The sequence below is a fragment of the Chrysochloris asiatica genome, unplaced genomic scaffold (genome assembly GCF_000296735.1).
Source record: "Chrysochloris asiatica unplaced genomic scaffold, ChrAsi1.0 scaffold00097, whole genome shotgun sequence".
NCBI lineage: Eukaryota > Metazoa > Chordata > Mammalia > Afrosoricida > Chrysochloridae > Chrysochloris > Chrysochloris asiatica.
This window is the reverse complement of record NW_006408615.1, coordinates 10,602,522-10,612,812: the sequence shown is the minus strand read 5'-3', so window position 1 is coordinate 10,612,812 and position 10,291 is coordinate 10,602,522. Positions and strand designations below refer to the sequence as shown.

At 44.0% G+C, this 10,291-nt stretch overlaps 2 protein-coding genes across 2 annotated transcripts in view; one reads left to right on the top strand and one right to left on the bottom strand.

Moving 5' to 3' along the window:
• Nucleotides 1–5,319, bottom strand: part of DESI1 (desumoylating isopeptidase 1) — a 26,394-nt gene extending 21,075 nt beyond the window's left edge. Inside the window, exon 1 of the mRNA XM_006866866.1 lies at nt 5,163–5,319. Coding sequence (XP_006866928.1) covers nt 5,163–5,250 — 88 coding nt within the window. The 5' untranslated portion in view covers nt 5,251–5,319. The remainder of the gene's footprint in view (nt 1–5,162) is intronic.
• Nucleotides 5,320–6,474: 1,155 nt separating this feature from the next.
• XRCC6 (X-ray repair complementing defective repair in Chinese hamster cells 6) overlaps nt 6,475–10,291 on the top strand; it is a 65,845-nt gene continuing 62,028 nt past the window's right edge. Inside the window, exon 1 of the mRNA XM_006866921.1 lies at nt 6,475–6,561. Coding sequence (XP_006866983.1) covers nt 6,475–6,561 — 87 coding nt within the window. The remainder of the gene's footprint in view (nt 6,562–10,291) is intronic.

Here is a 10,291-nt window from a genome sequence, read left to right as displayed (position 1 = left end):
ATGAATTGTTGAATGTGAAACTGATGATGTGCCCTGTAAACTTTCACTCAATCCACAAGAAAAACCTTAAAAAAAAAAAAAAAAAAAGTTCATACAATGAATAAAACAAATTTCAAATCAAACACAGCACAATAAGTGGTATGAAAACAAAAAAAAAAAAAAAAAAAAAGTTCATACAATGAATAAAACAAATTTCAAATCAAACACAGCACAATAAGTGGTATGAAAACAATGAAGAAAATGCCTCAGATTGAAATAAATTCTTCTTAATCTTCAAGACTGAGCTCAAGTCTTGATCATTCCTATAAGCTAAAAAAACAAACCCCATCAAGCAGATTCCCACGAATAACGCCCCTGTAGGACAGAGGAAAACTGTCCCATTGCCACAGGGTTTCCAAGGCTGTTGTCTTATACAGAAGACAACTACTGCCATCTTTCCTGTGCGGAGCTGCTGATGGGTTAGAACCACCAACCTCTGGGTCAGCATCTGAGAGTTGAAACACTCAGTGTTTACTGAATGGGTGCTTGGCATTGGCCACTGGGGGACAGTGAGGAATGAGACAGGATCTGCCTACAGGAGCTCACAGTTCTTGCTGAGACTTTTCTGACCCGTCAGTTCCCCATGGTCCCTCCTAAAGCAGTAGCTGCCCACTTACCCATTTAGCATCTAATAATCTCTTCTGTCTGGTTACTTAACGTTGCATGTATGAATACACAGTTTTCGGACACACAGTCCTGGAGGGCGGAATCCTTGTTTTATTTCTTTACTATTTATGCTACATAAAGAAGGAGGCCTACTGGCACAATGGGACTCCTGATGTGACGCTGTAGGTTAATGCACTGAACTGCAAAGTTGGTTTGAACCACAAGGTCAGTGGTTCAAGCTCACCAGCTGCTCCTCGGAAACCCTATACAGGGTAGTTATGGGTGGAAACCAACTAGAGGGCACTTAACAACAACAAAGTGGCGCAATGGTTAAGCACTCTGCTATGAACCAAAAGGTTGGTAGTTCTAAAAGATTAGAGCCTAGACAACCCACTGGAATAGCCCTACTTTGTATATGGATTATGAATCAAAGTAGACTTGACAGCATCTAACAACAACAATCACCTAGAAAGGGTTTCTGAGACTGTAAATCTTTACAGGAGCAGAAAGCTTCATCTTTCTCTCATGGAGTGGCTGGTAGTTTTAACTCCTGGCCTGTGGTTAGCATCCCACCATGTACAGTATCAGGGCTTCGTAACAATGACTACAGAATAAAACAAAGAACTGAATATAGAGTAAAATCGCAAATATTCATGTGCCTGTATTTTGCTAAGAAATATATGTATATATTCTATATCCCCAAGTCAGTCTTTAAACCTTGGAACAATTTTGAGATACCTTGTAAATGTAATCTTGGGACACACACATGCATATACTTCAAATCAGAAAGACAGTTAACAAATGTGAAGCACCTTTTAACCACAATTTTTAAAAACACAAAACTCTGCATTTATTTCGTTAGCATAAAAAGAGGTCAAGAAACTGAAAGAGCAGCCACAATTATTAAGAGGATGGACTGGAGGGCGATTACAGCTAATTATCTCATGTACCTGTAACTGATGGGGTTGGGGAAAGGTGCAATCAGACTGTTTGTCCAATTGGAAGAAGAACATCAGGGATCATGAGGACCATTCATGGCAGGTGAAGGACTGTGGGACAAGAATACCTTCATGGGAGACAATTCTAGGAGACTAAAAATCAGACAGGGCAAAACTGTGTCATCTCCGTAATTTCGAGGAATTATGGAGTCCAACTGTGAACCATCATGAAGCAAGATGAGGGTACATAATAGTGGAAATATCAACTTAAAATAATCAATTTAGGATGACAGTCACACTAAATACTAATGAGATCACACTAAAAAGATGCGATTTCTTTAGTTTGGTAAAATGAAAGCTAAGAGGGATGATCACAGAATGGCACATACACATTGAATCCAGATTTTTCTCTTCCAAGGACGCCTTCGTAAACCTGAACAAGGGAGCAGCGTACACAGTAGACGTGGGGTAGTGAAGTAACTGAGAACATTTGCCCCGATAGCCATAACCTGGCCCAGCCACTTCCTAGCTGCGTGATTTAGACAAATTTGGAACTCCTTAGTTCTTAGGCTCCTCAGCTGAAAAATGGAGGATAACAGGACCTATCTCACACAGCTGTGGTAATAACTGTAACACGTGCAAAACCTAAAAAAAAAGGGGGAAGTGCTGGTACGTGGTAAGCTCTCAATAAATGCCAGTTAGCTATTAATATACTTAGAATTCACAGCAAAAATCAAGAAATTAAATAGATTTTTTACCAATTCAAGTATATTTAGGAATGAGAGATCAATAAATGGCTACTAGCAGAACTGGGACACATTCAACTTTAAGGTTAGTGGTGTCTGTACAGGATAGTAGTAAGGGAATGCCCAGTTCCCAGAAATTGGAAGAATTATGACAGTTAGCGTCAATAACTTTTCTTCATGAAAGCACTTTCACAAATGGCATAAAGCAGTCTGGGATCAAAGGGCAAGACAATCAGATTAGCAGGCAAAGTGATACCCAAGAAATGCCACTGTGATCAGATGCGTCAAATTGGTGAAGCTACTGTTTTTTAGCTAAGGTTTTCTTGAATTTCACATCTGTTTTTAAAAAAAGGCTGTGCGTGTGTGTCTGTGTGCGGGGCTATCACTCCATCTTCGGTTAGGGCCCTTTCCCTTCACTTAGCCTACACGACAGAGGCCTTTCAAGTCCCAAGACCAGGTCAGGCTCTTTTCTAACGAATGGCCTTTGCAGGTCAGCCCCTCTGTTTCGCCCCCCCACCCCTCTTGTGACTACTTCTCCCTTATCCTAAAATTCCCAGCTGACGTCCCTCCTCCTGCTACCCTTAAAGTAGCTCTTTCTCACTTCCTATCTCAGAGCCCAGTGCATCCTGTACAGTACAGCACAGCATTTAACCCAATTTACAATGATTTGGTTTGCTTATTTCTTTGGGTTTTTTTCTAATGTCTTCACTGGAAAGCTCCATAATGGCAAAAACATGTCTTAGCACTTCCAGCATCCTCAACTAAACTGAGCACACTGAAATTAACACAGGGGTGGTTGGTGGTTATGTGCTGTCCTTAGTTTCGACTCATAGCAACAGGGTGTAGTGTTTCTGTAAATCTTTACAGGAACAGTCAACCTCCTTTTTCTCCTACAGAGAGGCTGGTAGACTTGAACTGCTGATGCCACTATGCTACCAGAGCACAGTAGACACGCAATAGATGTCTGTTGAATGAAGTAATGATCCCTAAAGTCTCTTTCAGCTAAAGACAACTAGTTAAGAACCATAATTTTATACACATACACTTACATTCACATTATGCCAGAACAGTTTTACTTAATTTCATCATTTCTGTGTGTGGGACACACACAGACACACACACACAATTGAACAAACGAACAAACTACCCAGTATAAAGAAGGAAGTTTTTACTTCCTTGTAGGTCTAGGAATTCTTCACTATGATCAAACTAACAAATGGCTTAGTTCCAAATTTAGTTATAACATGACTAATGCAATCTATTAATGACTAACATCTTCCTCAAACAGTGACTTTGTAAGTTTTCATTTCAGATTTGCCTTACTCATTGTAACCATCATTGATTGATCTAGGCCCAAACTTCTGTCCAGCAATGGGCTGATGACACGAGAGTTATCTGAGGATCATACTCCAGGGGGATTTAGTATTGGATTTAGTATTTGTGAAGTGAGGTCCTAGAATCCATATATTTAAAAGTTTGCTTATTTTGAACATGTAATATCTGCACGTAGTACACAATTCCAAGGGCACAAATGAATGTGTAGCCAACTTCTACTTTCACTCTTGTCTATGAGGTATCAAGTTCCTCTTTCCATAAATTACCACTGTTACCAATTTCTTGAGTATCTTTCCAGATAATTACTTATGTAAGCAAACATATGGAAACCCTGTACAGGGTCGCTATGGGTCGGAACCGACTCGACGGCACTTAACAACAACAACAATCTTTTGTTTTAAGCACACACTTGCCTATTTAAAGAATTGTTCTAATCTCGGTTTTTTTTTTTCTAATTTAACCATATATATGTTGGAAATAGAGATATTTGTATTTTTCACAAGCATTCTAGGTAATTCTGATGTGAAGCCAAATATAGGGTTCATTCACTGGACCAAAGTGAAGAGCTTTCAGTTTAAGTCCCTATGACATGTTACAAACTCATCGAAAAGATGCCTTAAAAAGTCATCTTGCTTATTTGACCTCTGATCCCTTTTCTCACCTAAATGAACATTCTCCACCGTTTCCTTAGAAACCTGGAAAAACTAGCCATTCAAATAGGTGTTGCGGACTCTTGGGATCTCACCCTGCTTAACATCATCTGAAATCACACACCTGAGAATTGCTGTGTTTGACAAGACATGTCGGTATTTAGGTTGTAATGAGATTTGAGCTACAGTGAACTAGAGCTCATGTTCTCTATCGGCAGGTTAAGCAGTTTTATGGTACAGCCCAAATATTTATTAATCCTACTGATACAATAGCATCCAAGTCTCCCTGCTGAATTGCTGTCTTCCCATTTGGACCCAAACAATAAACTCAGAAACTGTGGCGAAAAGACATCTTGTCCAGAATTTGGGGGATTCTGGAGTGCGGGCTACTGACAACCTGACTTCCTCCTACCAGGGGCACGTGCCCGGTGTGGCTCCCGCGTCCTTCCCCTACATCCCGGGGACTGCAAACGGGGAGCCTCCTTTAGGAACGGAGGGCAGGCGCTCCGAGGGTCACCGTGAACGTCCTCCGCAATGTCTCTGTCCCCCCAGCCCGACACGCGCGAGGACGGAGACTTGGAGTGGGGTCCGCGGGGCTAAGGGGGTCTCGAGAAGGGCGTCTGCGCGAGCTCGGGCAAGGGAGGGCGTGACTCCATTCCGTGCCCTGAATCCAGGCGTGAAATGGGACTTAGGGAACCAGACTCCGGGCTTTTCTTCCATTTTTAGTGCGGAGAGGGTCCAGGAGAAGTCCCTCCTTAGAGCCGCGATCAAGGCCTCCCCCCCTTGGCCTCCCGGCACCCTGTTGCCAGGCTCCGGCCCTGCTTCCCGCCCGGTCCCAGCCCCCTCACCCAGCATGATGGGGCTGAGCCTCCGGGCCAGGCCCTTAGACAGGTCGTACACGTAGAGCTTCACCGGATAGAGATTCGGCGGCTCCATCGGGACCCGTGGCGGAGACGGCCACGACGTCCCTCGGGCACCCGGCAGCGACTCGGACCTTCCCGTACCCGACGGGGTGGGGAGCGGAGGGAACGGGGGAGGGGGAGCGAGCCCGGGCCGGGCCAGAGGGGCGGGGGAAAGGCGGCCCTGCGCTGCTCGCGCCCCCGCACCCGCCACTGACAACGACAACTGTGATGTGACAGAGCCGGGACGGGGAGGGTCCGCGAGGACGAGGGGGAGGGGGTGGAAGGGACGTCCTTTCGCGCATGTGCACACCGCACTGCCGGGTATTGAGGGGCGCGGTTTCGAGGACGGGGGCGGGGCTTTGGCTCGCGGAGGTAGGCGTTAGTTTTGGATGTGGGTGTAATTTTGGACCTTTTCGGTGTAGTGGGCGTGTCAGCAGGACGCTAAGAAGCGCGCGCTAAGCGTGATGACTTTGAAGGCGTTGATTGGGAGCCAGAGATGGAGTTGCGCATGCGCAGGTCGCCACGTTGGGTTCCAGTTGCTGTTTTCTGCGCCAAAGGTAGGCAAGAGTTCTGTTCTGTGAAAGTTGCTTACTGGCCAGAAGTAGCCTCGTCCTGCTTCACCTACACTCTTACGTGCTTTCCTAGCCTCGCCATCCACCTGAAATGCACGGCGCTCCTACTTCCTGGGGAGGCGGTTCCTGGGTTTTGAGGGCCTCCTCCGGTGACCCCACTGGGCGAGACTGGCCACGGGTTGGCGGTTTGGGTGAGCGGAGGGCAAGAGGGTCCTAGGGCAGGAGTCCCTGCGTCCAGGGTACGCTGTGTGCGAACACCCGGGTTTAGCTGCTGCGAACATGGACAGAAGCAGCCACCCCGGTCCATCACAGGTCCTGAAGCATCTGTTAGGGTTAGTTATGGCGAGGCTGCTTTTGAAATGAACCCCTCCTACTCTGCACCAACTACCGAGAGCTGTTGAGGCAGCAGGATCCAGCTAAGTTTCAGGTCAGACCTCAAAAGAGATTGTTGTTTGGTGCTGTTGAGTCGGTTTCGACTCATATCTACCCGTTTAGGATTTCCAAGGAGCAGCTGGTGGGTTTGAACTGCCGACCTTGCGCCTAAACTGACCTTACGGTCCAGTGCATTATCCTGTGGCACCACACCAGGACTCCAAAGGAGCCAAGGAGTCGATATTTTTTTTCCTTTAAATTTTCTTGTCAGTCACTGACCATACCTTTCTTTCCCTTAGTGAGCGGTAACTACCATGTCAGGGTGGGAGTCTTATTACAAAAACGAGGGAGATGAAGAAGAGGAAGAACAAGATGAGGGCACTGAAGCAGGCGGTAAGCATGTAAACATATAACATATTGTACCCTTTTGTGTAGAAGAAAGACCTCCCCTGCCTGTCTCTGCTGCATGGCATTTGCTGTCTGATGGACCACTCCTCTCCCCAGATAATGCCAAACCATTTTCTTCTTTAAACTTGGCTATACTCCGTCTCTTTTATTCAGGCCCAAGTCTAGTCTGTGGTACATGTCTAGCCTGAAACTTTTGCAGGACGTCGATAAATTGACTTCTTTTGAACCACCATATGACCCTGATCATCTTAGGTTGTTGTTGCTGTTAGCTGCCATCGAGTTTATTCACTCATACATAGTGACCGTGTATGCACAACAGAACATAACACTGCCCGGTCCTGGGCCACCCTCACAATTCCTGCGGCCACTGTTCTAGTCCATCTTGCTGCGGGTCTTCTTCTTTTTCTCTGACCCTCGACTTTGCCAAACATGATATCCTTCTCCAGGGACCTGTCCCTCTTAACAATATGTCCGAAGTATGAGAGACAAAGACCAGCCATCCTGGCTTCCAAGGAGCACTCTGGCTGTACTTCCAACACAGATCTGTTTGTTCTTTTGGCAGCCCATGGTACTTTCAGTATTCTCCAACACCATAACTCAAATGCATCAATTCTTCTTCGATCTTCCTTATTCACTGTCCAACTTTTGCATGCTTATGAGGTTATTGAAAATACCATGGCTTTTGTCAGGCACACCTTAGTCCTCAAACTGACATCTTTGTTCTTGAACACTTTAAAAAGGTCTTGTGCAGCAGATTTGCCTAATGCAATACGTCCTTTGATTTCTTGATTGCTGCTTCCATGAGTTTTGATGGTTGATCTGAGAAAAATAAAGTATTTGACAACTTCAATCTTTTCTCCATTTATATGCATGCTGTTTATTTGTCCACTGGTGAGGATTTTTGTTTTCCTTTTATTGAGGTGCAACCCATACCGAAGGCAGTGGTCTTCGATCACCGTAGTAAATATTTTAAGTCCTCTTCACTTTCAGCAAGTAGGGTTGTATCATCTGCATATTGCAGGTTGTTAGTGAGTCTTCCTCCAATCCTGATGCCATGTTTGTCTTCACATAATCCAGTTTCTCAGATTATTTGCTTAGCATACAGATTGAATAAGTATGGTGAGTGAATACAACCCTGGTACACACCTTTCCTAATTTTAAACCATTCACTGTTCGCTTGTTCTGTTTGAACAAACTGACTCATGGTCTGTGTACAGATTCCTCATGAGCACAATTAAGTGTTCTGGAATACTCTACTTCGCAATGTTGTCACAGTTTGTCATGATCCACACAATCAAAAGCCTTTGCGTAGTCAATAAAGCACAGGTAGACATCATTTTGATAGTCTCTGCTTTCAGCCAAGATCCATCTGATGTCAGCAATAATACTTCTTGCTTCACGTCCTGCTCTGAAACTGGCTGGAACTTCTGCAAGTTTTCTGTCAGCGTGTTTGCAGCCGTTTTTGTATTACCTTTAGTAATACTTTACTCACATGGGATATCAATGATATTGTCTGGTGATTGCCACATTCCGTTGGGTCACCTCTCTTTGGAATGGGCACAAATGCATATCTCTTTCATTCAGTTGGCCAGGTAGTTAACTGTCTTCCAAATTTTTTGGCATAGATGAGTGCCTCCAGTGCCACGTCCGTTTGTAAGCTTTCAATTTGTAGTCCATCAATTCCTGATGCCTTGTTCTTTGTCAGTGCCTTCAAATGCACCATGGACTTCTTCCTTTAGTGTCATTGGCTCTTGAATCTATGCTGCTTCTTAAAATGGTTGACCATCGACCATTTCTCTTTGGGGCAGTTACTCTGTATAGTCCTTCCATCTTATTTTTGTGTGTGTGCCCTGCCCTTCCTCTCCCAACCTGTGCCTTACTGTCCCCTCCCTTCTACCCTTGGTAACCAACAGAAAAAATTTAAAAAAAATTTTTTTCCCCTCCTCTTTAGTATGAACATCTTATCCTCAGCTTTTATAGTAATGGTTTTATGCAGTATTTGTTTTTTGTGAACAGTCAGATATCTTAACATTATTTCCTCTCCTTTACCCCTTCAGCCTGTGCCTCGGTCCCTATATCATGGAGCGTTGTGATTCCAAGGCAGTGCAAACGCCCACAGTCCACCCATGCAGACCTCTGTCTTTCCCCATCTTCCCTGCTCCCCTCCTGTCCTCTCCCCACTTGTGTATTGTGCCCCCTCCTTTTACTGCCCTTCCTGTCAACATGTGTCCATCCCATGACCTATGAGTTACTGTCTCCTCCCTCCCACCCCTGGTAACCGTCAAAGAACTTTTATTATGGAAATCTTTTCTTCAATTTTCACAGTAATGGACTTATACACTGTCTGGCCTTTTGTGCCTGACGAATTTCACTCAGCATTATGTCTTCAAGGCTCATCCACGTTATGTGGTTTGTTTGCTGCAAGATTCTTCCTTGGTGAAGTGTCTATTCATGTCTTGTGCCCATTTTTTAATTGGGTTGTGTGTCTTGTTCTTGTAGATGTGTTGTAATTTCCTATGAATTTTAGAGATTAGTCCCTCGTCTGATGTATTGTTGCAGAAGGTTTTTTCCTAATCTGTAGATGCCTTTTTTATTCTTTTGGTGAATTCTTTTGATGTACATAAGGTTCTAATTTTTAGTATGTCCCAGCCATCTAATTGTTCTTTCTTGTTTGTGTGCTTCCTCCCATCCTCTTTTGATGCTTTCTGCATCAGTCAATATTTTGCCCGTTGTTGTTGTTAAGTGCAGTCGAGTTGATTGTGACCCATAGCAACCCTGTGTAGGGTTTCCGAGGAGCAGCTGGTGAGCTTGAACCATTGACCTTGCAGTTCAAACGGGCTTTGCAGTCTGATGCACTAACTCACAGAATCCTCAATATTGTAAGTCGAGGCTTGAATTTTTTTCTTCAGTTCCCTCAGCTTGAGAAATGCTGACCATGTTCTTCCCTTTTGGTTTTCTAACTCCAGCTCTTTGCATATTTCGTTATAATATTTGACTTTGTTTTCTCACTTAGCAAAGTAGTTTCCCTCATTTCAGGGCCACACTACAAAAATGCCTTCAACCTATGATTGCCATAGCAACCCAAGTGTGCACATGAGTTGTATGATGATTACAGGATAATCATTTCCTCCCCTTAACCTTTGGGTAAGGAACACTGGTGGTACCATGATTGAGCACTTGGATGCCAATGCAGAAGTCTGCAGTTCAAAGTCTCCAGTCACTCTGCACGAGAAAGATGTGACAATTTGCTTCTGTAATGATTACCCCATTGTTGTCAAGTCAGTGCCAACTCACAGGGACCAGATATGACAATCTCTACAGGATTAGTCGGCTACATCCTTCTCGAGGAGTAGCTGGTGCATTTGAACTGCCAACCTTTTGGTCAGCAGCTGAGCACTTAACCACTGCACTACCAATTATCAGGGTTAGCTTCCAGGACTGGGAATATATGTTAGAGCAACACAATAGCACAGAACAAAGAGAATTAAGGAGTCTATGTAATCTACATACTAGTTAACTCCTGGGTAGAAATTTAAACTGTTTTCATTCAAAGTGAGAAAAATATGGGGAAAATAAAAAAGAAAAGAAAAAAAGTTACTATAATCTACTACCCTAACATAATCACTACCAACATTTTGGCATTTTACATATGTCCTATATACATCTGTCATTTTGCATATATATCTATGAGGGTGAATCAGAAATTACTCATGCTCCAATTAT